At 57.9% G+C, this 24,770-nt stretch overlaps 7 protein-coding genes across 7 annotated transcripts; 3 read left to right on the plus strand and 4 right to left on the minus strand.

Annotated features, from left to right (window-relative positions):
• Positions 1-277: 277 nt before the first annotated feature.
• On the minus strand, positions 278-2,014 carry BJ171DRAFT_604975 (Cilia/flagella-associated protein 20/WDR90/C3orf67; the record flags this gene model as incomplete). The annotated part of the gene is made up of 5 exons (XM_053115196.1): positions 278-452; positions 582-800; positions 1,027-1,300; positions 1,812-1,843; positions 1,994-2,014. The coding sequence occupies 5 exons, from the start codon at positions 2,012-2,014 to the stop codon at positions 423-425; spliced, it is 576 nt and encodes a 191-aa protein (XP_052962044.1). The 3' UTR covers positions 278-422.
• Positions 2,015-2,516: 502 nt separating this feature from the next.
• On the plus strand, positions 2,517-4,866 carry BJ171DRAFT_533767 (P-loop containing nucleoside triphosphate hydrolase protein). Its single transcript, XM_053112811.1, has one exon. The coding sequence runs from the start codon at positions 2,578-2,580 to the stop codon at positions 4,558-4,560; it is 1,983 nt and encodes a 660-aa protein (XP_052962045.1). The 5' UTR covers positions 2,517-2,577; the 3' UTR covers positions 4,561-4,866.
• A 435-nt stretch (positions 4,867-5,301) lies between these two features.
• Positions 5,302-7,905, minus strand: BJ171DRAFT_431978 (6-phosphogluconate dehydrogenase; the record flags this gene model as incomplete). The annotated part of the gene is made up of 6 exons (XM_053107907.1): positions 5,302-5,598; positions 5,867-6,139; positions 6,447-6,639; positions 6,852-6,952; positions 7,072-7,166; positions 7,722-7,905. The coding sequence occupies 6 exons, from the start codon at positions 7,903-7,905 to the stop codon at positions 5,302-5,304; spliced, it is 1,143 nt and encodes a 380-aa protein (XP_052962046.1).
• Positions 7,906-8,976: 1,071 nt separating this feature from the next.
• BJ171DRAFT_313720 (uncharacterized protein) lies at positions 8,977-12,126 on the plus strand (the record flags this gene model as incomplete). Its single annotated transcript, XM_053107112.1, has 3 exons — positions 8,977-9,468; positions 9,656-9,928; positions 10,082-12,126. Coding segments are annotated over 3 exons (2,715 nt in total), but the record flags the coding sequence as incomplete, so codon positions are not given.
• Positions 12,127-12,633: 507 nt separating this feature from the next.
• BJ171DRAFT_533774 (uncharacterized protein) lies at positions 12,634-16,534 on the minus strand. The gene is made up of 7 exons (XM_053112812.1): positions 16,366-16,534; positions 15,982-16,255; positions 15,413-15,887; positions 14,964-15,200; positions 14,215-14,713; positions 13,992-14,094; positions 12,634-13,795 (listed from the first exon to the last, which is right to left on the minus strand). Exons 1-7 carry the CDS (start codon positions 16,418-16,420, stop codon positions 12,703-12,705), a joined length of 2,736 nt encoding a protein of 911 aa, XP_052962048.1. The 5' UTR covers positions 16,421-16,534; the 3' UTR covers positions 12,634-12,702.
• A 796-nt stretch (positions 16,535-17,330) lies between these two features.
• BJ171DRAFT_533778 (diadenosine hexaphosphate hydrolase) lies at positions 17,331-19,435 on the plus strand. The gene is made up of 5 exons (XM_053112813.1): positions 17,331-17,730; positions 17,899-18,009; positions 18,268-18,301; positions 18,511-18,701; positions 18,974-19,435. The coding sequence occupies exons 1-5, from the start codon at positions 17,692-17,694 to the stop codon at positions 19,073-19,075; spliced, it is 477 nt and encodes a 158-aa protein (XP_052962049.1). The 5' UTR covers positions 17,331-17,691; the 3' UTR covers positions 19,076-19,435.
• A 429-nt stretch (positions 19,436-19,864) lies between these two features.
• On the minus strand, positions 19,865-24,625 carry BJ171DRAFT_604981 (male sterility protein-domain-containing protein). Its single transcript, XM_053115197.1, has 11 exons — positions 24,125-24,625; positions 23,902-23,946; positions 23,643-23,815; positions 23,489-23,501; positions 23,279-23,357; positions 23,054-23,203; positions 22,807-22,983; positions 22,411-22,592; positions 20,957-22,299; positions 20,602-20,794; positions 19,865-20,481 (listed from the first exon to the last, which is right to left on the minus strand). Exons 1-11 carry the CDS (start codon positions 24,529-24,531, stop codon positions 20,133-20,135), a joined length of 3,111 nt encoding a protein of 1,036 aa, XP_052962050.1. The 5' UTR covers positions 24,532-24,625; the 3' UTR covers positions 19,865-20,132.
• Between the last annotated feature and the right edge of the window lie 145 nt (positions 24,626-24,770).

The following is a 24,770-nucleotide window of genomic DNA, read 5'->3' on the forward strand; positions in this document are numbered from 1 at the left end:
TGCCGGCAGAGAGCAGGCGCTAAAATAGGGTTTCTCTTGGAGCGGGCAGGGCCACGATCCAAGACACTTGCAGTCACCGCACGACCCACTCAATAGCGGCTCTCCACATTTCACACTGTTGGCGCGGAGACGTGCAGGGTCGCTCGTGGTCGAAATTATGCTGCGATGGTATTCCATATTCTCAGTTTGCTGGAAATTGCGACAGCCTCCCCTCGGGAAGCTCTCTTCACCAAGGATAGCACCATCAGCATCAAGCTCGACCACACATCCGAGCGCCCGTTGTGAATCATGTCCCGGAAGCGAGGAATGCAAGTGGCTCAAAAATGTCATACACACAGGAAAGAGAAAAGCTTGCGCGTGGCGAACCGGGGAGAGGAGCATCGATGCCAGTCCCTGGAGCGACACGGCGATCATGGGCGACTCTACGATTGCTTCTGGATGGGCAAGAAGAGCTACAGGACGTGCAGGGCGAGTGGTAGTCAATGAGCGGGATGAAAGCACATCCAACGACAACAGCAACAACAGCAACAACAGCAACAACAGCAACAACAGCAATAACAGCGACAGAAGCGTCAGCCTACCTTGAATTCTGGTGGGAGCTCCTCCTCCGAGTACAGCCGATCGGAAAAGTAAATGCGTCGGATTCGGCAGTTGGCGTGGATCTGCACCCTTAGTGTCTCGATGTAGTTGGTACCGTACGCACGCCTGGTAAAGTCCGAGAGGTTGAACTGGATTTGATTCCATCCGTCGTCGAGCCTCATGGGCATCGTGCAAATAAACGGCTTGACACGGGTCGTCGACTGGACATGGCGGGGCCGTCCAAGGTAAGGCGATGGAAGCGGGGAGGATGGCGCAGATATTGCGATACAGGACCGAGTGCAGTAGATCGACAACGTGAGCACGGTGTGCCGTAGACTCGGCAAAGGCTCTATGCAGGGCCAATCCGAGCGAGGCAGGTGTTCAATGTCCGCGTGCAGGGGCGATCATCAGGGTAGCGGCGCCATCAAGAGCCTTGGAGACACTGACCTGGTAGTTACTGGCGCGGAATCGTCTCCTGACATTCTTGTCGTCCAAGACCTGGACCTCAAAGGTAAAGTACTTTTTCAAGTTCTTGATGATCATCACGAGGAAGGGCAACTTGATGCCCAGGGTGCGGTTCTGCTGGGCCGGACAGGTGATGTAGTTGGTCGAGACATTGGTGCCGATGATTTCCAGAACGGACGACTGGATGTCGTTGTCTGTGATGCGCTTGATGTGGCCGTTGCGGACCTTCTTGTCCCAGATCTGGAGCGGCTTGGAACTTGGAGAGCCGATCGGGAGAATGTGTGGGCAGCGCAGATGATCAGAAAACGGTGTCGAGCGCGAGGCTTTTGGATACAGCACAAAGATGAGGAGCCACCTGGGGCAACTCGGCTGAATCAAAGGCAGCGAGGGGGAAACATGAGTCCGGCGAGGGTGCGAAAGAAGGTCCGGATATAAGCGCAGCAGAGCATAATTGAACACGCAGGGCAGAATCAAACGCAGCCAAGAGAGTCGCACTACGCCAGCGCCACCGATGGTGGACTTGAGAGAATGATGCCTCCTGGCTGTGTATCGGCCATGGAGGAGACGCGTGCTGCTGGGGCTGGCCATATCACAAAGGGCTTGATCTGTTCCAAGCACACGGCCCACGGAAACGAAGCGGTGCCGCTATGCTCTGTTCCGTGATGGCCACCCATTGCAATGCTTCGCTCGTCATCCAGTTCATCTCTCTTGCCACGCGGCGATCATCCTGGTGAGCGGTCGCGTAATGCAGTGCCAGAGGCACATACCCAATGCTATAGAGAATGGAGAGAAACCCGGACTGGGGCGTACGCCGGTAGGGAGTCAGGAAAATTGCAGAGCCGCTGCCAGGCGCGCACCGTCGATACAAGAGGACTCTGACGGCGCTTGCACGCGTTGTGGGCCGAGTGCGGTTGCTCTGCGACGACAACGGAAGCCATGGGCAACGTACCTGGAAGGTGTTGCGGAACATGGCGGATGGTGGCGTTCGGCGGATATGGAGGCCTCTGTCTCAGGCCGGCGAGTGCGCGGATGAGGAGGGTTGTCGCAGGGGCAGAGAGCGACAGGCCGGAGGAGATGGAGCAGACCGGGAGAGAGGAAAGTGAGTGGCGGACGGAGGGTGCGGGCGGGTCGCCCAGCACCGAGAGGGGCGTGGCACCCGTGCGGAGCCAGCAGTCGCTCTGCCGGGGCCGTCGATGCAGCCCTGGACAGTCCCGAGTACAGCTTTTGATTGCCGAGTGGCGTGGGAAACGGCGGGTTCGATTTGATTGTGGGTTCGACTGATTGTGGGTTCAATTGATTGCGGGTGAGGTCACCCGGGCACGTGGGCGCGGTTGCATCCAGGATTGCCGTGGTTGCATCCAGGATTGCCGTGGTTGCATCCACGTCTGTTTTCTTCCATGTCGCACAGACTCGTTTCCGATCGCAGTCACCGTCCAACACCGCAAGCATCAACCCACTTCAACCCACTTCAACCCACTTCAACCCGCATCAACCCGCATCAACCCGCATCAACCCGCATCAACCCACACGGCCATGCTCGTCAGCCTGCGCCGGATCTGCCTCCGCGGGTCCTCAAATGCCCCCGTCCTTCCTTGCATGTCCCTCCGGATGCCCGCCAGTGCTCGGCATCTCGGCGGCCCACATCGCCCATCTTGGGTCGACTCTCGACCACCACTGCTCGAGCAGCACGCCCAGCAGGCGGTTTCTGGCCTGCGCTTGTTCTCCACATGCCCTGTCCGTGCCTCACGATCATCGACAACGTATACGTTCTCGACAAAATATCCCCGTAGGGCAGCAAAGCCAAAGACCAAGAAGCCCTCGTCCAAAGGACGACCCAGGCGGTTCTCGCAGCCCAGCGGCGCCAGGAAGCCGTCGCAAAGCCCTGGCTCGCTGCGGAACGTCCCCGGCCTGGTGCTTCCTCGCAAGCTGCAGCTCGATCCCCACATCGGCACCAAGCGGAACACCAACCACCAGTCTACCCAGGATCTCCGGCGGCCAAAGAGCAAGAAGCCGATGACAGGATCTGGGACCAGACCACCGGCCCCTTCTCCCGCGCAAAAGACAGCCAGAGCCCTGAGTCTCGAGAAGCGCCGACTGGTCATCCAGGAGTCGATCAAAAAACACAATCAAAAGTTTGCCCTCGAGCCCAACGAGTACTCGGAAAAGTCGGTGCAGGATCTGAAGCTCGAGCTCAACGGCATTCGCTTCGAGACCCTGGGGCTGCTCCCCGAGACCCTTGAGGCCGTCTCCAAGGGCCTCGGGTACCGCCGCCCAACCGAGATCCAGGCCCTGACCATCCCCAAGATCCTTGCCCGCGAGCAAGACATTCTGATAGCAGCCGAAACCGGCACCGGCAAGACAGCTGCCTATCTGATCCCCATCATGAACAACGCCAAGCTCATCGAGACTGAGCGGATCCAGCGGGCCACCCGGAGCGGCATCGACAGCTCAGCGCCAGCAGCCGTCTTTGGAGTCCAGGCCGACGGCACTCCGATCGCCACAACGACAAAATACAAGCCGCCGCTGCGGGCACCTCTGGCCTTGGTCATTGTGCCTTCGCGCGAGCTCGTCGACCAGGTCACCTCGGTCGCCAAGCGAATCACGCATCATCTGAAGCTCCGGGTGGTGGGCATGCACTCCAAAACCCGAGCGGCAATCATCCAGACCAAGCTGCAGTCACCGGTCGACGTGCTTGTGGCGACACCCTCGCTTGTCGAGCGGCTCGTCGAGGAGTCGCAGCTGTCGCTTAGATACGTCGCCAACGTCGTCGTCGACGAGGCCGACACCCTCTTTGACCAGGAGTTTGGAGCACAGCTCCGCAAGATCGTCACGCTGATCAAGGATGCCGCCGCCAAGCAGACGACGTCGTCGCTGCCCGAGATACCTTGTCGCTTCACCTTTGTGACTGCAACGCTGCCTCGCACCGTCACACTCGCCCTGAGCACCCACTTCCCCAACACCCTGCGCCTGACGACGCCGTCGCTCCACAAGACCCTGAAGCGGTGCTCGCAGCAGTTCCTCTACATCGACGGCTCCACCACCAAAAACCTGATGCTGCTGGACGTCCTGAAGCGCTCCTCCGGCGATCAGCGCATCATCATCTTTTGCAACACCCGCAAGTCGTGCGAGGCCGTTGGGCAGTTCCTGCGGTCCAAGGGCCTCAATGCCCACAACATCTCGGCCGAGATGGAGGTCGACGAGCGCAAGCGCATCCTGCGCGAGTTCACCGACAAGAGCCAGATCCTCTCCGTCGACAACCAGTTTGAGCAGGAGTTTGTCCGCAACCAGATGATCCTCGTTTCGACCGACCTGACCTCGCGCGGCCTCGACACGATGCTGGTCTCGCATGTGGTGCTCTACGACTTCCCTCAAACGGCGATCGACTATCTGCATCGGGTCGGCCGCACGGCCCGTAACGGCGGTCGCGGCCGGGCAACAGCCATTATCTCCAAGAAGGAGGCCCGCCTGGCCAAGAACATCGAAGCTGCCGTCAAGAACCACTCGGTGTTGGCTTGATCAAGCGATTTGGCAGCTGTCAGACGGAAGGGCGCTGGGCTACGGCATCGGGCGATGGTGCTGCGTCATCATTTCACACGACCGCGAGGCTCATGTACGATGCAAATGCACTCCGCGGCCGCTTGCTTGCTTTGAGGCCCGGCTGCTGCAGAGGCGCCCGCGGAACGTTGCCGGCTCGCTGCTGCTTCGGTGCTGGTGAGACAACACATTAGACAGATTCCTGAGGCAAACACAGAGCTCACGATGAAGCCGGGCACGATGCTTTGACTGAATAGGAATACACACGCATCCATCATAGGCAACCACCATCCGCTTTGTTAGAGACTGCCATGCGACGTGTTGAAGTCAATCATCGTGGCCCGAGGTGTTGGCCAAACGGCTTCCTGAGTGGTCACTATTGCTAATGGCCTCGTTAACGCTCTGGTCGCTATGGCTGAACAACACAAGTCTCTCTCCCGGGCGCAGGGTGGACAACGGTTTGGCGGTGGAGAACGTACATTTGGTCACTGGGTTCCAGGCCGGTATTCCCGTCTCCTCTACGCCTGCTCGATTCACACACGCATCACACCCATTTCGCCCGCTCGACAAACTACAAGGGAAGGAAGAAAACACAGCACTCGATCCGTCTCGCTCTCTAGAGGCACTCATACGCCAAGTTGGATGCTGGGCAGGCTCGCATCGGCATGTATCTGCCTGCCTGACACACACACACACTCTCTCTCCCCCTCCCACGGCTCCAGCTTAGTCACGGATGCCCGTCAGCTCTGTTTTCGGATCCCGTCCCATAAGCTCGGCCAGGACCATCTTGATGTTGCCGCCCTCGAAGAGCACCTTGTGGACCGAGTTGACCAGGGGCGAGTCCACGTTCAGCTTGCGGCAGAGGGTGTACGCCGCTCGGGTGGTCTCGACACCTTCGGCGACGGAGCCCAGGGTGGCCAGCACATGATCGAGGGCTTCGCCCTCGCCGATGCGTTTGCCGACGGTAAAGTTACGCGATTTCTCCGAGGTCGCGGTCAAGAACAGATCGCCGGCACCAGCCTAGAACCAAAGCGAAGAAAGAGGAGCCATGCAGAGGATGGGCCGTCAGAAGATGAGCCCACATGCCCATATCCAGGGCAGAAGAGGGAGACGGCAAGCGAGCCGCACATGCACATGCAACTGCACATGTTCAGATGGAAATACCCGTCCGTATCAAAGTTCCATCGGAGCCATTCTTCGGTCGCACTCGAGCGCCATCGATATCCCTTCCTCATCGACGCAGCGACAAGAGCCCCACGCCAGCCGGAGGCTTGCGTGCTTCGCTTACCAGTCCAGTAAAAGTCAGTGGATCGGCACCCATGGCCACACCGATCCGAGCAATCTCGGCCAAGCCGCGGGTGATCAGCGCAGCACGGGCATTCTGTTGGAACCCGAGGCCAGTGCAGGCGCCCGAGGCAATCGCAATCACGTTCTTGAGGGCACCCGCAATCTCGACACCGACGGTATCGACCGAGTCATAGACGCGGAAGTGCGGGGCGTGGAAGAGTCGCTGGGCCCTATGGGCCCGGGCTCGAGACTTGCTGGCAACTGCGACGCATGTCTGGAAGCGCAGAGGCATGGTCCGGCAGAGAGGATCACCCCCCCCCATCCGAGAAGAAGCAGCCGTTAGTGCTACGATCAGGCCATCGCTGGTTCGAGACTCGGTGGCTGCGTTCGAGGGTCGAGCGATATGTCCTGTCCTTGGCGGCCCTCCAGACTCAGGTTGTGACCTTGATTTGTAGTCCTGTTATGTGACCATGCCCGATGGTTTCTTCCCGTGTTCTATCTATGTTGCTCTCGCGTGATCTCATCTCCCCTTTATGAGGCACAGCAAGGGTCTTAGAATTCCCCGCTCATACGAAACCTACCGGCTGGCGCTTCACAACCTCGATGGCAAAACTCGGGCCGGACAGAAATGCGACCTTGGAGCCGATATCGTCGCCAAAGACTTCCAGGGAGATCTGGTTTGGCAGCAGCCCGCTGGTGATCTCGATGCCTTTGTTGGCAAAGAGCAGCAGGTGGTTGACGGTGAGGTAGGGACGGATGGTGGTGGCAACGGATCTGGGTTGGCGAAGAAGTGTTTGATGCGTTGGTGGCGCAGGGCGAGTCATACGAGCAAGGGAATCCTCTCGGGTTCGTCAGCTGCAGCACTTGGTGACGACAGAGGAGCCGATTGGTACTAAACGAAGCAAGCTGTGCAGAGAATCAAACTAGCTGCGCCGCCTGGCCAGAAAGATGCAGGATGCAGTGTAGGAGACGGCATCCACACGCACCTCATATGCTGGGTAGGAATCGCCATGATGATGACGGTCGCGGACTTGATCAGCTCGGGGGTCAGCTCGGTGGTGGCCTTGAGCTTGGAGGAGAGTTTGACCTGCAAACGATCGTACAGTTCCCACAATACAAGCAATGCCCCGCTCCGCGGATGAGTCTTGCGCAGAGATAAAGATTCGGCAGGCATGTGCAAGGATGCGCCGACGGATGTGAACCGACCCCAGCCATGTACTTTTTGTTCTCGTGCTCGAGGTTGATGCTGTCGACAACGTTCTTGTCTCGTGCCCAGATGGTGACATCGGTGCCGAGCAGGTCTGGCGGGGCCGCGATAGCGTTGTGATGGTGTTGTGATGGTGTTGTGATGGTGCGATGGTCCCGAAATTACGCCGTAATTACAAGGTGGAAACGATGGAAACGGTGGAAACGATGGAAACGTCAAATGGTCAGCGATCAAGCACACCCAGGCCTGTCCATCGCCAAGCACGCTCGATGGTTTGGATCAGAGGGAAAGTGTTGTGGACGTCGGGCTGGGCAAAGTGCTTGAAGCAGCGCGATTGATCGGATACATCGAGTGGTGGATGCGATGGCGATGGTTGTGGTTGTGGTTGTGGTCCTGCTGCTCACACCGCCAGCCAGCCGCCACCAACGGACACGGCTGACGAGCCATCCAGATGCTCGACCTCTCGGGAAGATCTCCAGCATCGGCAGCCTGTCCGCCTCTCCTCTTCCCTCGCGTCGTCGTAGAATCCAACGCCGGCAGCAAACAGGCAATGCACCCTGCCGAGGCATCAGCCTCCAGCCCAGGACGGGACCGAGAAAACGAGGTGGCCACGCCCATTCCAAGTTGCAGCGACGGCGGCGCAACGCACCTGCCAGATGGTCGGCCAGGCATGTTCCAAAGTTTCCGGCGCCGAGAACAATGACGACCTCCTCCTTGCCCTCGATCTGGCCGCCGAGTTTGGTGTCCTTGATATGGGATGAGGCAGCGGTGGTGTTTGGGGTGGAGGTGGTGCTGCTGGTGCCCCAGTCGAAGAGCCAATAGCCGTTGCCCATGGTTGCTCGAGAGACTACGCGGAGGAGGTGAAGCGGAGAGATGCAGACGAGTGCGTTGGCAGGAAGCGGCAACAGATGAATCGCAGATGAATCGCAGATGAATCGCAGGTGGAATGCAGGTGGAATGGAGGTGGAATGCGGGTGGTCGCGGAGGCTGGCCGGGACAGACACGTGACGATACATGTGACACGACTTGCCAGCCAGAAAAGGGAATCCCGGTTTTGCGCCGTGTGGCGGTGCGAGCGGGTGTGTGGCGGTGATGGTCGGGTGGTACAAGTCCAAGGCGACGGTGTCTGGGATGTGGGATGTTGAGCGGTATCTGGATATTGATGAATTGATTGAATATTGATTGAATATTGATTGAATATTGATTGAATATTGATTGAATATTTATTGAATATTGATTGAGCATTGACTGAGCGGCAATCCAGTGATGTTAGATGATACAATTTTCGATGTGTGCTGTCGATGGCCTCGGCAAGTGCAGAGTCCCCCGGAGGAACACCTTGACGTCCGCAGCACGAAACCATCGCCGTTCCTCGCAAAGACGTCGCTCACCGAGGACAGACCAACATCACGCTGAATGCGTCGACCCGGCGATGCCCTCAAACAATACATCCCAGGCAATGCTCCGCATCGATTTCCCCAACGCCAACAACAGCCCCTTGCGGCGACCTCCTTGACACAACCCCTCGTGCCCCATCGTGCGCTCACAAGAGGGTCACCATCCGCCCCTTGCCGGAGCACCCTCGCTGGCCACAGCCACCGCACAGTCGCAGCCGGTTGTTGGGTGCTTTTGAGACTGCTCCCATCGACCTGCGGCTAACAACACCTTCTAACACCTTCTAACACATCTAACACCATCCAACACCTTCTAACACCATCTAACACCACCTGACACCACCCATCATCGGCGACCAAGCGACATTTCCACCCCCGTGTCGCCTTGAGCAGCATGCACACCCACTGTGCCCCTCTGGTCACCGCCCTTGTCCCCGTGGTGCCGCGCGGCCGCGCAATCAACGATATGCGACCCTGCGTGACCGTCTTGCGTTTTTGCTGCGGCCACCCCTTCGACCTATCGTCCTCCCTGCCGGCTGCCTGCTTGTTGTTCGGCTGTCGGTCCGCTGTTGCTCGTCGGTTTCTCGACAGTTGCTTGCTTGTTGGCCTGTCGCCAGGAGCAGCGGCCTGCCCGGCATTGTCGTTGTCGATGTTGGCCAGGCACTGCCAGCGCTGCTCAGCACGGCTCGCGCGACAGCATCCTCGGAACACCGGCCTGAACCGACCGAGCGCTGTCGAACACAGCTCCCCCCCCCCTCACCTGCTCCTCTGCCTCTGCCTCCATCTCCCCCCCCCGAGCTGCTCCAGGCGGGCATCTCGGACTCGCTCCTTTGCTGGCATCGGCAGCCCTGCATCTGCTTGAGGCCCCGGCCACTGCTCAACCCACAGATCCATCGAGACCAGCCCTCGACTGATTCAGCGACAATGAGGAACTGGCGACACTCGCTGCTCTGCTCGCTTGCTTTGCCGCTGCTTGCCAGTGGGGCAGCTATAAGTTTCGTGGTAAGTTGCCCTCGCTCACCACAGCCCCAGCTCCTGCAGGTGGGCGGGAACTCGTCGTCAGCGGCCGAGATGCCGCCCCGCCGGCTGCGACATGTCCATGACTCGTGTGGATCCACATGTTCCATGGCATGTATCGGCCGACTGATGCGCCGACTGATGCGCTCCCCTGTCGATTTCCATTGCATAGGTCCCAGCGGGCGGAGAGATCTGGTCGTACGGCACGCACCAGGCTCAAATCGCCGTCGACCCCAATAGCGGACCGTTCTCCATGGGGTCAAAGCTGGATCTCAAGCTCGGCCAAGTTACGTTCGCATCCGGCATTGTCCTGGACGGATCCAAGACCATCTCCTTCACCATCCGCCAGGGCGATATCCCGGCGGGAACCTATGCCGTCGTCCTGAGCGACAGCAACGGCAACCAGGCCGACTCGCCATCGATCCAGTTCTCGCTCACCCCCGCAGTAAGTCTGTCACAGAAAGCAGCGTACAGCACCTCTTACCCCTGGTATCGCCCGTGCACTCGCACTTGTATGAAAGTGTATCTGGCCTGTCCTGAACCTGGTGCTTGGCAGCATGAACATACCCCAGCCACTAACTTTGCCCCTGTCCTTCAGCCACCACCACCACCACCACCACCTCCTCCTCCTCCTCCTCCTCCTCCCCCTCCTCCACCGCCACCGCCGCCTCCGCCGCCGCCGCCACCACCACCACCCCCTGTCTCCGCCACAGATCAGTCCCAGCCTTCCCCAGCAACCCTCTCGACGGTCGCAACGTCGGCATTGGCTTCTGCTCTGTCCTCTGCGAATGCCGCTCCTACTTTGTCGGTTGGTGCAGTGGCCCCTGCTGCCACAAGTTCAGGCGTGTCCAGCTCAAACACCGCGGCCGTTCTCCCAAGTACTCCCTCGGCTTCCCCGAGCTCATCTCAGGACGGCAACACCCCCTCCTCTGGACCAAATATGCCCATTGGCACCATCGTCGCCACCGTCTCGGGGCTGGCGGCAGCTACTCTGCTGTGCTTGGCCATCTTTATCTTTGTTCGACGGAGCAGAATGCGAACCTTCGTGAAGCTCCCCAAGCATGGCCGCTCCAGTCTCGAGGGCGGGCCTCCACTTCCGATGAATACTCTGGGCTCCGGCTCAACATCCTCATCGCCCCGCTTTGGCTCAATCGAGAAGCTCCACAACCCGCGCGACCACACGCCCCTTCCTGGAACCGACGGCCCCGCTCCGCAATCGTGGGAAGTGACCAAGCTACAGTCGGCCTCGACGTCCTCTCGATTGATTCCCATGACCGCAAGACACAAGCCCGACCTGCAAGCAGTCGAAACCACGCCCCAGATCACTCCAGTCTCGGGTGTTCCTTCGCATCTCCGTGTCGGTGGCCGTCCGAGCATGGATGCCTCGACTTCAGCCACTGTCGATCCGATCCGAGGCTTTGCTGCAATTCCGCCCGCTCCTGCGTCGAACCAGGATCCCACATCCCCGGTGCACTTCTCAAAGTCGCCTGTGGTATTGCCATCCTCCCTCAAGCCGACGGCCCATCCTATTTCCACCGCCAGTGCCGGGGCCGGGGCCAGTGCTGTGACCGCTGCCGAGACTCCCCTCGAGCTTCATGAACGCCAACAGCACTCGTTGTCTGCCACACTCGAGCCCAGTGTTCCCAAGAGCAAGCTTTCGATCTTAACTGCTTCCGACAGCATTGCTACGCCAACCATCGTGCTTGCTTCAGACTCGATCCCCAACCTGTCTACTCCAAACCCCGACCTTCAGTCTCCCACCGGTCCAAGTTCACAGCCCGCCCATGCCTCTGGAAGCCGTTCTACCTTTGGTCGGCCGTCCGCTGGAGCCTCGGCGACGGTCACCCGCACCATGAAGAGCATCCGAGATGAAGCGCCAACGACCCCTGTCAGCCCGGCTTCTGCTGCTGCTGCTGCCGGCTACAACCCGTTTGTCGCACCAGGCCAGAACCAGTCGGTCTGGTCGCAAGGCACTGACTCGACCTCAAGCATCCTCACTAGCAGTCCATTCGTGGCCACTGCAACGACGACCCTGACGACAGAAACAGCGGCCTCGACCTTGACGACCCAGCCGACCTCCCAATCGATTCCCCGACGGCGCTCAACTCTGATCTCGTCTCCGGCTCAGTCGTACCTTGGCGCCTCGGGCGAGATCGATTCCGAGTCCCAGCGCCATTCCATTAGCCGTCCTTCGACGCAACAGCAAGGCTCAGGCTCAGGCTCAACAACACCACCTCCACCCCGGACTCGGTCCCTCAGCATTCCTGAAGGACGCCCCTCCCTTGAGATCGGCGGCCGAGGTCGCTCGGTTTCCATCCACCGTCCCTCCCTTTCCGGAGGAACCAACAACAAGTTTGCCATCAACGTCGTGGCAATCGCCGACGATAACAGACCCATATCTGCCTCGGCCGATGACGACAGTAGATCCTACAAATCCATCGGCACGACGCACTCGATGAAATCGGCCAAAGCAGCCTTTGACGAAGGGCTGCGCAATCACCCTTCGCTGGAGAACCTCGCTGCAGATTTGGATGCCGACATCCACTGAGTTGGACCTTGTGTATGAACGTGTACATGTACATGTCCATGACTGGCTCGAGTCGGGCGCACTTGGGATGTTGCCGCTTGACCTTTCGATCCTTTCTTCCTCTGCGTCACCCCTTCCTCGCCCTCCCGTTCTTCCCTTCTTCTTCTGCATCGGATTTCAGGGACCTCATAACTGCCGCAACTGCCGCATTCAGGCTCTGCGCTTGATAATCCCCACCTTTGTCTCCCAATCTCGCTCGCTCTCCCCTCGCGTGCCCTCAGACAGTATGACTAATAGTTTAACACGGTCGTCTTTGAACCGAAGTGTGTCTGTTGGTGGCTGTTCGTCGACAACGCCTGTCCGGGATGCTCGCCACCATTCTTGCCAGGAATGTCCCACTGATCCATTGCCATCATCGCCAAGGCACCGGTCTGTGACGACAGGGCACATCCAAGTGTGGTCATGCATCTCCATGCCGCGATTGTTGTCGAGGACGGAGTATATTGTTCCCAAGTCGTTGATTGTTGTTGCCTTGACAATCTCCATGCCTCCAATTCATCCCCGACTCTAGTTGCATAAAGCCCAATCAGCTTCGCTGTCTATGGCTTTGGTCTCTGCAGTGCCCTGCCAGTTCGGCCATGTGGTGCTTGAGGATGGCCCGCATCCGATCCATCAAGCTCGGTGCCCATTGATCACTCCGACTGGTCGTTCGCTGATTTGCGATCTCTGGGTTCATTGGTGCCGGTGACGCTTGCCTCGAGCAGCCCAAAGACGGTCTTGTCTCGCTTTGCGGCTCCTCCAAGGCCGCTGATTCCGCCGACACCCTTCACGGCGGCAGTGCCGGCCTTTGCCTTGACGTCGGCATAGTTGGCCATGAACGAGCCGGCGGTGTCCTTTGACCCAAACTCGAGTGTATACGTCACCTTGTTGCGGCGGACCCGGACACTTCGAGCCAGGACCTTCTCTGCATCGGGGTCGCTCTCGGGGTCGCAGAGCTCGCACTCGCACGATGAGAAGCGGAAGCTGGCCTGGATGGTCCCGTCCATGTCGGCCTCCCGCATCTCGATCAGATCCAGGTTGGTGAAGACCAGGACCGTCGACGACACCCAGGCGCCTCCAAACTTGAGGCCCTGCAGGCCGCAGTCGTAAGCATAGGCGACGATCGAGGCTCTGGCCATGCCTTGGCTTGTGACGGACGACCGGTTGGTGGCAGTCGGGGACGATCTCTGCGTTTGCTTCTCGCTGTCGTTCCCGACTGGCTTGTGCTGGAGCACCTTGAGGAGTCTTGTGCTGAAGAGAATGATCGGGATCAAGGACGAGACCATGATGACCAGACACGAGAGAATGATCCTCCCGACGACATAGAGGCCCTGTGAGCTCAGCTCCTCCGAGAGCGCATACACCATCGGCAGACACAGCAGCAGCGTCATCGACACCACATAGCTGCACAGTCCGATGACCCTGGACTCTTGGAAGCGCTCGTGGGCGCCTCTGGTCAGATATGCAAACACCACACAGCCAATCAGGATGGCTCCGTTCAGGACATAGATCAGGATCTCGGGGGCGGCCATGGAGCCGTGAGCCGAAGCGCACACCAGGGCGTAGAAGCTGCCCTCGACCACGGCGGTGGGACTGCCGATGGCGACCCAGGCGACGCAGACCACAATCTCGATCCCGACGATCATGGCAGAGGCGAGGATGAGCTTCCAGTCGGGGGTCTTGATGGTGCGGATGCGCTTGTATCCAAAGATGATGTAGATGCGGATCGACTTCATGAGCAGCATGCTGGATGCACAGGGAGTGAGTGAGTGAGTGAGTGAGTGAGTGAGTGGGTGAGTGAGTGAGTGGGTGAGTGAGTGAGTGGGTGAGTGCGATGGCCGATTGTATCGACGACTGGTGCTGTCCACAAGTGAGTCCCAGCCATGTCGATGAAGCAACATTGCGGTGGTGTTCCAGAGCATGAGACCCAACAGCACCATACCTGAACACGGACGAAAACGCAATCACCGGGAGGAAGATGCGGCCGGCACAGACCAGGGGACTCGGATCGGCCGAGAAGAAGAGTGCGGCAACCTGGCCAAACACTGGTTGTTCGAGGCAGCGAGCGAGTCGACGACCACATCATTGAGCAAGATGATGTAGCAATGCAGGACAGCACCAGCACCCATCGCACCCATCGCACCCATCGCACATCGGCAACTTACAGGCGCCGGCCATGATCACATAGCAGCAGTTGGGCGAGATCGCCTGTATGTCCGGCCTCTTCCTCCACAGGACAATCAGCGTCAAGATCCCGGTATTGATCAGCACCGTGACAATCAGCAACACCAGCATCACAATATTGTCCGAGTCCAGGTTGTTGAAATGGATCATGAATGGCGCCGATGGCTCCGAGCAGTCCAGTTGCTGGTTGTTGTAGTAGCCGACGTCGCAGATGCACTCGATTATCGACGACGACTGGAAGGGGCCGTCGACGATGCAGTATCCGTGCTTGCAAGAGCTGGCGCTGACATAGATATTGTTTGAGTCAAAGTACGGATTGCAGGGCGAGGCTGGGTCATACAGAGACTGGCCGCCCTGGGTGACCAGCATGAAGGCATCGTAGGCGAACTGGCGGATGTTCGGGTCGGTGTAGTGGACAAAGTTGTATTGGTCGAAGTACGTGGCGGTGGACGGCGATGCGATCGGCTCGGTCGAGAGAGTCTGGCGATCGTATTTGTCAAGGCAAGGCCGGTGGTGCAGATGATGTTGATGATGTCGGTGGTGCCGATGGTAATGAAGTTGATGACAACACAGCAAGATGCCAGACCAGCGAGTATCGCAAATGGTATCGAATCGACCATGAGAACGGGCGGTGAGCAGGCGCGAGCCATGGTCAGTGCTTTGGTGCTGTCGGTGCTTTGGTGCTGTCAGCGCCGGCGCAACGATTGGAGTCAGGTCAACGACTACTCACCGTCTGAGTGCCGCCGAATATGATCCAATACAAGAATCGCAGGGTGGCTTGGATCTCTGCGGCGCTGACCCCATACAGCTGCGAGTCTTGGCGCAGAATGAAGAAGGTCGGTTCCATGAGGGGATAGGCATTGGGGACACTCGAGTCGAGGTAGCTTGACTGGATGGCGTTTCCGATGTCGTTGGAGATGTGTCGCAGGGCCGAGATGTTGGCCGTGATGGGGGAAGAAAGAGCAGCCTGGGCAGGGAGGAGAGTCGGTGGCAGAGGACCATCAGCTCCGTGACTCGCTGGACTGTGGATGTGCGTTGATGTGTGCACACAATCACCAGCTCGAACAGGATATCCAGTGATGTGGGTGGGACGATCATGGTCGCGCTGATACCACCGAGGCATCGGGTGCGCAACGAATCCCAACCCACAACGGGGAGGGGCGAGTGGATCGCACTTGCCTTCATCGTCTGCACGGATGGAGCGACAGTGTCGCCGTTCTTGTTGATGATGTTAGCGATCCCGTACAGATTGAAGCTGGATGCCATTCCAGATAGGGTGGCGTTCACATATGGCAAATCGACATACCCAATCGAAAACGGTACGACTTGGACGCCGTCCGACAGGATGCTGTCGCTTGAGCCAGAGAGAGGAGCATTTGCAGGGCCCCAGGTTGGAAGCGGATAGTATCGCGTCCCAGTGAGATTCAGGGTGGGATCGAACTTGTTCAAAGCCGAGAGGAAGTTTGCCGTCAGTCCTGAGGCGCCACTGTTGACGATCGTTTGGATACGCGCAGTGATCGTGGTGAGGTTTGGGTTGTTCTGGGTGAGGCGGGTGTCGTTCCAGAAGGCAATCTTGCCACTGAAGATGTCGGCCAGGTTCTGCCGAGTCAGCGTGAGATTGGTGACGTTGAGGTGATATACGATGGCAATGCAGCTGGTTTCCCCGTCATCGCGAGGATAATCAAGGAACAAGATTCAGTTCACGGGTCGCTGCGATGGCAGTTGGATGAGCACGCACAGCAACTGACCTTGCCGCAACTGGGACGGGAACAAAATACCCGAGAGTGTTTCCTGGCCCCGTATACGAAACGTTGGAGGGAATCACGTCGATGGCGGCCCATGTCAGGTTCGGAGCACCGGCCGCAAGAGCAGCTCGAGCTGCTCCGGAGCCGACGTTGGTATAGCTGTAGTCCCAACCCGGATCATAATTGGAATAGACACCGGAGATTGCATGGAACAGGGATGAGGGAGTATTGGATCCGATTCCTGCAACGATCACGTTCGGTTGCTGACAGAATGCGCCTGTGAGACGTGTCCAGGTCATATCAAGGAAACAGTCCGAAAGAAATCAGCTTCTCGTGTTTGTGATTCATGAGGGTGTGCCCAGTCCATATCATGCGACATCATGTTACCGAGACCAGACAGCAAGGGCAGGAGCCAGAGCAGGCACGAGTTGAGGATGGTCATGATAGCGACGCGACTTGAACAGCGATGGAGACCCGAACGAGAGGTGATGGTCTCAGCGCCTTTCGAATAAGCTCTTCAAGCGATGGAATGGATCGTCGGCGCGGAGGGTCTTGACTTGTTTCTTGATATATCCAACCAAGGCGATATCCAGTGAAACTCGACTTCTGATGAAGGCTGGGCGTCCTCAAATATTGTGACGGGGTTACATGTCGGTGGACGGAGAATATTCTCGAGCGGCGGCCCCGCCAACAAGTGATTGAGCTGAATGGTGGTCAAGGACCTTGCCATAGCGATCATGAGTATCGTCATGACCTGCGACAGGTCGGGCATGATTGGGAAGGGTCCTTTCGCCCGGCTGTGCTCATGGATGGCCCGTTCAGAAGACAGATCCCCAGAGTTGATCATTCAGAGCTGATCCCTGGAGAGCAGATCCTACAGAGCTGATCCCCTGGGAGTCAATCACTCAAAGAGGCGTTCCTATCGTAACTGCCATCGACATATCAATTGGAGTGAGCACGAGCTGTTGGCGGGACAGAGGTTGGGCTGGCCCGACCAAGCCAAGGTGCATGCTGGCACTTGAACGGCAAGAATGGCCTGATGGCCGACTCGCCAATCCAAGCAATGATTCGGTCCGGCTCGGGCCGGACTGGGCCAGACTCACCGGTCGATGTGCGATGCAAGCAAGGGCAGACAGATTTGCACCATGCCGATACCCTGATGATGCCCTGATGACGCCTTGATGATGCCTTGATGATGCCCTGATGATGCCTTGATATGCCCCGATGATACCCTGCCGACGACATTGCGGCGAGACGGGACAACCTGCGCTCGATTCTGCAGACGGCAGTGATGGTGTTAGCGCCAAATCTTCACCACAAGCGCCAAATCACTGTTTCTCTTCCCAGTGCATCAACATCAACACCAACATCAACATCAACATCAATACCAACATCAACACCAACATCAACATCAACATCAATCGTGTATCAACGGCTCTTGTTCCTCTTGCGGATCCGACCGAACCTTTCTGCCGAGCCGCCCAACCAAACGATCATCCTGACTCCGTAAACCACTTCGTCCCGCGGCCTGCCACCGGCCCTCGATCGGCGGAGCTCTGAGGATTGCTCGGGGCGATGGTGACCGGCTTGGTGGGGCGAGCGCAAGCCTCCTCCTCCCTCCCCTCCATCGTCTTGCCCATCCCGTTCGCCACCGATTCGACCTCTCTCTGGTCCGTGGTCTCTGCTCTCTATCGACCCCGCGCCTAGCCTGCAATGCCCGATTCCATGATCGCCCGCGAGGGGCGTGAAAAGGTGCATCCTCGCTCTCATCCGTCTGTCACCCGTGTTGGCTGGCTCTTGTCGCTGTCGTTGTGCCTTCTCGATTCCACGAACGCCGCGGATCCATATTGTGGCCATATATTGCCCTCGTCGCCGTATGACTCCCTATATGCGTCTGACCGCCATCTGGCTGATCTCCAGCAAGTCTACATCGAAGGCATTCGTCAGGTTGTCGGAGTTGTTCCGGTGCTGAAGGGCCATCCAGACCAGATCGTCCTGATCTCATCTCGGCGATCCGACACCTGGAGTTTGGTATGGGTTGGCCTCTGGATCGCGCTCGCAATTCTTTGACACTGCCGCTCGAAACTCTCGATTCGTGCTGGCCAGAAGGCATATACGATGCTTGACCTGTTATGCATCGCTATCTTGAAGCCCTCGATGCCACATGCTCAGATGGATCGCTGACTCTTCATCGCTTGATCCCACTTCCACGACTCAATCCCTTGCAAATTGATATCCTTCGGGACTCCTCCCCTTCCTTCCCTTCCCCCAACTGATGGTGCCATGCAGCCCAAAGGTGGATGGGAGGAGGATGAGTCACAAGGTAATGATCCATGGGCCGCCGAGATGGCGAAGCGAACGAGGACAATCACCAACCGACCAACATTGCCCTAGACACCAACATCCCCTGGATGGCGGTGCACTCATGGCACCCTTACCTCCGCATTCATATCCTCACCGAGACTAGTTGTCTCATCCTGGCTGCTGCTGTAGCCATCATTTATCTGATATTCACCCGGCGTCTTTGCGCAGAGGGTTCAGCCCTTCGTGAGGCTTGGGAAGAGGCCGGAATCAAGGGCAATATCGGGCAAAAGCTCGGCGTCTACGAACATACCAAGATTGAGCCCGATGGCCGCCCAAAGTCCCAGTTTACCTTCTTTGAGATGCAAGTTGAGGACATGCGCGAGCGATGGCCCGAGTCGACCGAACGAGACCGTCGGACAGTAAGTCATATCGCTGCAGCCCCTCTGTCTGTGGTCAGCATCGGTGCATGCTGTCGTGCAGAGAATGCTTTGACTACTTCAGAGACGCCGCTGGCGAAGCTAGGAGCACAATGTCCATCTGGTGACTTTGGCCACCGCAATAGTGACGTCCTCTGTGGCAACCAAAGCAACCGCCAACCACTCCATGGATACCCGAGCATGCTGTGCCTGAGAACCCCATACTGAACGATTATGTATCCTCAACACATACCGCTCTCATTATTTGCCTCTAGTTCCACATCGACGAGGCCCGAAGTCTGCTCTCCAAGCGGTCGTACATGCTTGAGCCACTTCTGCACTACGACAGTCTGCTGAAGAGCGGCAAGCTTCACTGAGCTCATGGTAGCCCATGCAGCTCTGTCTGATGACGACATTCCCATGTCCAAGATAGAACCAAGAATCGATGATCTTCCCCACCTCTATATTGCTATCATAATTACCACTACCACTACCACCACTACTATAACCATTGCTATTGCTATTACCATGACCACTACTACCACTACTATTACACCTTGTGCGGATGAAACGGGACCGTGTGTCCCTGAATGCGACTTTCAGTAGCCCCCAGTGGGCAGGCCATGGAATTCCACCCTGTCTTCGTTGGCAATCGGCTTGTTTTTGGGCTTGGGATCACAGTCTCGAATATACTCGGTCGATCTCCTGTGGCGATGATTGACTGTCATGGATGCTGCAATGCGGGGTGTGGCACTTGCACTCGACCATCTGGGCAGTTCCGTGGTTTCCTGACACCATGAAAGTCGGTAACTCGAGTCGCTTGGCTTCCAGGAACTGTGGGAACACTGTTTGGTCATGGCGGGCGATGAGCGAATGTGTACTCAGGACCCGGAAATACACTTTACTCAGGGGGAAATGGGGCACCCTCATGATCCCATATGTCAGCGTAGTATGAGATGGCATGCGTCCAACTATGCCATAAGAAATAGAACAGATCACTTTGGCAGCCTCCGAGTGAAGACCACCGCTGTTGAGACAAAGCCGCCGTTGCCGAGAGATAGCTTGGCTGTGATATGAAGGAACATCTCGCGACCTGCACGCCATGCATCAGCAGCCTTGTCTCTGTCCACAAGTACTCGCAATCAGCACTGACACCAGACGAAGGAGTCGCATGGAGAATCCAAGATGGCTGTGATATTGACCAGGACAGACAGCCAATTGCCGACAGGGCGACTGGGGCGACATCGGGGTATGTGGACGGGGTGAGAGTGGGACACATCGGCAAGCACTGGATATCGTGCACTGACTCCGAAGCGATAGATCAGGAATGTGTGTCAGGGAGATGTGAAGCACCGTGCAAGTGGAGGGCCATGGCTGTGCATGGGATGCACCATGAATGGCACTGCCAAACATGCAGTGACCTCCACCACCGAGCTAGTTGTGGGTGTCGGGACGGAAGATGTTGGGCCGCGGGTGCTCCTCGGGTCTCAGCGGCGACGGAGGGTTCGGAGGAGGTGGCAGATACCCGATGTGGGTCAGGTACAGCAGCCCTCGCCCGGCGATCCTCCCGGCCTGGGAACCGAGGGCCGGATAGATCGACCGGGTGTTGGTGTTGTCGACCAGGAAGGACATGCTCAGGATCAGATGCATGAGCGTCAGCATCGACGAGCCGTTGGGCAGCGACGGTCGGTAAAGCAGGGCCTTGAATCGCTCGCGGGTCTCGAACATGACAGGCCAGCCATAGGCATTGACGATCTCGAACAGTTTGGTCTCGGTGACGACGCTGCGAGGTGGGCCGAGGGACAGGATGTGTGGGATGGTGGTGTGGGTGAGTGACTGCCGAGGAATGGCACTCATCCTGCTGCTCTCCCTGTCTGCTTGCCGCTCGGCTCGCTCATCTCACCTGCGCTCTGGGTCGCTGATGTGGAACACAAACTTGGGCAGGGCCACCTCGGAGGCTGCGATCGCAGCGACCACCTTGGCGACATGGTCGACTGGATTCATGGTGATGATCACGGGGGTGGCATTGGAGGGAGCGATCTCGATGCGGATGCACCCCTTGATGTACTGCCAGATGTAGTCGTCCGAGTGGCACACTGAGAGAGTGAGAGTGAGAGTGAGAGTGAGAGTGAGAGTGAGAGTGAGCTGAGATGAGCTGCTGCACCACCACACCACCACACCACCACACCACCACACCACCACACCACCACACCACCACACCACCACACCGCATTGCCATATCACATCCAGTGACTCACCTCCATAGATACTGTCGCTTGCAATCAGCGATGGTCGGATGATCGTCGCAGGCACTCCCCTCGATCGTGCCTTGTTGATCAGCTGCTCAGAGACCCACTTGGTCTGTGCATACCCGCCAGAGACGTTCCAGTTGGAATACACCCTCTCCTCGAGCGGCGTCCTTGCACCCCGTGCCATGGGAATCGCCCCGACCGCCGAGATGAAGTGCAGCGGCTTCAAGTGGTGGGTCGTGGCCAGCCGCAGGGCCGTCGCCGTGCCCAGGACATTCGGCCCCTTGAGCGCCTCATAGTCGTCGAGCCAGTGCACCTCGGCGCCGCAGTGCACAACCATGTCGGTCTCCTTGCTGATCTTCTTCCATCGCTTGTTGGTCAGTCCCCACTGGTCGAGCGACAGATCGCCGCAGACACCAACGAGTCGCGGCTTGACATTGTTCACGAGGTAGTGCGTCTGCTGCGGGTTGAGGATCAGCTTCCTGGCTGTCTCAAAGATGCGGTCGATGGCAACCTGGTCGCTCGCGGCTCGGACCAGACAGTAGATCCTGGCAGCAGGGAACTTGGCAGCCAGCTCGTACAGCAGGAACGATCCGAGGAAGCCAGTGGCCCCCGTCAGGACGATGCCGCGAGGCGACTCGGGAAAGACAAGTGGAGGGAGACCCTCGGCCGTCACACTCGCATCGTCGAGCCGGGCGGCCTCCTGGTCGAGGTCGACTGTCGGCGGCATCAGCGGGTGGTTGCCTTGGAGATCAATCACCAGCTGGGCGACATCGAGGGGCGTCAGGCCGTTCGAGAGCAGCATCATCGGCGAGATCTCGACATCGTACTCTTCCTTGATTGCGAGGGCCAGGCGGCCGACACTCAGCGAGTCAAACCCAGCTCCGCTGATGCTGTAGTTGCGGCCGTCGAGAGAGGGAATCCCGAGGAGCTGGCTGCCGAGGCTGGAGATTGCAGCCGCGATGCGAAACAGCGGGGCATCGCTGGGGGCGAGACGGGGATACACAACGGATCCTTGGTGCAGATCGTTGTTCTCGGCGATCCACTTGATCCTCTTGAGGTCGCGCTTGCCAATCTCGGTCATGGGGATCTCGTCGAGCTGGAAGCAGTTGTGGATCGGCACCTTGGAGACGTTGACGAGTGCAAGCAGATCCTGGGTCATCCGGATAACGACGCTGGGCTCGGTGCGGGTCGTGGGGCGGGCCTGGAGAACATACAGCATCACGATCTTCTTCTCGGAGGTCTGGACAAACGCACAGTCGGCGATGGTGTGGCTCAGGTGCTGGACGACCAGGGCCTCGAGATGGTTCAGGTCGACATAGACGCCGTTGACCTTGATCTTCTGGTCGAATCTGGGTGTGTGAGGTGTGAGGTGTGAGAATGAAGAGTATGGGATGGATTGGCGGAGAACCAGTGGAAGGAGGGCACAGACCACTCGGTGGATACAGGGACATCGCACTCACCTTCCAACGACCGTAAACTCGTTCTCGCTGACCATCTCGACCCAGTCCATGGTGCAGACACGAGGCGAGCCGTCGCTGAGGAAGCCAAAGGAGGCCAGTCTGTCGTTGGGATCGGCGTTGACAAAGTCGGGGTGGTTGCGGACGGGATGGTCGGGGTCGACGGCAAAGACGAGGATCCCGCTCTTGGAGAACCTCGGTCGACAAAGTTGCCATGTTCATCAATGATATAACATCGAACACCGGGCTTGGCTTGTTTGTAAACCAGCTTCTCTGGAATGAGGCTGTTGGCCGGGATCCGCAGAAATGAAAGTGCTCCGATGACTGCTGACTGGCGAGGTATGTTATTTAGTTATCGTCTAAAACGGTATCGTTGCCAAGTAAATGAATGAACTGTACCTCACTCGATCCATATCCCGACTGAATATCAGCGTTTGGGAATCTCGCCCTCGTCATGTGAATGACACTCATGGGAATAAGCTCGGAGCCCAGTCCGATGACTTTCGTCCTCAACTCAATAACGATCGGGTTCCTGGACCTGGAGGCTTCGATGATCAGTTTCAAGAACGAGGGAATCTATGAGAAGGTTAGTGACATCAGTTTTTGAACAGCTTGGTCGAGAAGTATTCACTGATTTGGTAACTACCATATGTAAATAATGTAAACCGTCCTTCAATAACTGAACGATATTGTTTGCATTGTCGATAGAATTGAATGCCCGCCTTGGAATCCACACAGATCCTCCTAGGTTGACGGAGCAAAGGAGGAATCCCAAGGCCGCAACAAATGATGGTGCCTGAGAATCATCAATTGTCAGTATATTCAACCTTGCCCATGTATCAATGCGACATTTGATATCCTGCATAGTTACCTGCAAAAGCCCGACTCTACACTTTGTTATTCCTATAGAAGATCGAGCAGTTATCCCTCCAGTGTGTGCAAACTGGAACCTGCAACCATCAACATCAAGCACAGAAGGATTCAGTCCACGAGTGTTGATGCGGTCAATTGTGACTGTGAATAAGCATCAGGTAGACACAGAAACAGAATCCACAACATCAGAATCCACAGGATAACTCACGACTTGGGGATGCCTGTGTGAGCGACGGGGATGCAGGAAGCAGAGTTATTGATTGCACATGCATCGTCAGCACAACCTCTTGCTTCATGTCACGCCCCAAGCTGTCCACCATCCGACATCATGCTCTGCCGTTCTTCCCGACTATTCTACATACCTGTCGTTCCCGAGGTGCACTGGATGGTGACAAAGTCGTCGAGAGCCTCACTGAGCTCGAGCGATGGAGCAGGGACCTCGCTGAGCATCGGGAAAGTGCCGCCGTCCACCAACGTCACTCCTTCCGTCCTTCCAGGCTTGGTGTAGTGGTGAAGGATGTACTTGACCGAGTGTCTGTTGGGTGCCATGGTGATCGAGAGTGCGTCAGTCCCGGCTTTGTCGATCGTGGGTCAGTCTCCCACTCTGTCGACTCCACCCACAATCGGACAGCCGATGGCCAGTTGAGACCAAAGTTGAGGGTTTTCCTGTCGGTGGATACGTGGGTGAGTCAACTGCGGCTGTTGCCTGTCATCTCTGGAGGGAGGACTCACTCACAGCACATTCCACAGCCAATCCTTCTGACCCTGGACTGGTGGCAGCGACATCCACAGCCAGGACCATGCAACAGACAGATCGAATCACAGCATCTGGGCCGATACTCACTTGCCCAGCATCCACACGGCGAGCGAGAAGAACACCCAGTGCGCCTCGCCTTCGCAGAAGGTGCCGATGGCATCGTGGCCGTCGTCGTTCCAGCCAGGGAGAGCCTTGAGAGCCTGGGCGATTGAGTATGCATGTTTCCACACATCGCGGTATGAGTAGCGCACGGACTCGCCGCTCTCGTAGGTGTTGATGCAGAGGGCATCGGGCTCGTCGCGGGCCATCCGGATGAAGGCTTCGACCGGATGGACCCAAGGGTCGAAGGGGTCGGCGGGCAGAGCTGGCTCGGGCTGAACAGGTTCGGGCTCGACTGCGGACACCTCGACCATCTCGGCATCCTCCTCCATCGACTCGATAGGCTGGACCTCGATGCCGAGCATGTCGTCCGAGTCGTGGGTGCTGACGACCATATCGGAGCCAAGTCGGCAGGAGAGACAACGGCAGCGGGATGCTGTCGGCGAGGAACAGGGACAGGCAGATGGCAAGGAGCCAAGGGGCGAGGGGCAAAGGGGCGAAAGCTGAAGGCGCCGTTGTTGTGGGGAATGTCGTGTCTGGTTCGAATCGGGTGGCCAACAAGCCGCGCCGATTCCATGGTCTGCCAGACATGCATGCCAGCGAGCTCGGATGGAAGGAGTCTCTGTGCGAGGCA

Source organism: Polychytrium aggregatum (assembly GCF_025602895.1).
Source record: "Polychytrium aggregatum strain JEL109 chromosome Unknown BJ171scaffold_91, whole genome shotgun sequence".
Taxonomy (NCBI): Eukaryota; Fungi; Chytridiomycota; class Chytridiomycetes; order Polychytriales; genus Polychytrium; species Polychytrium aggregatum.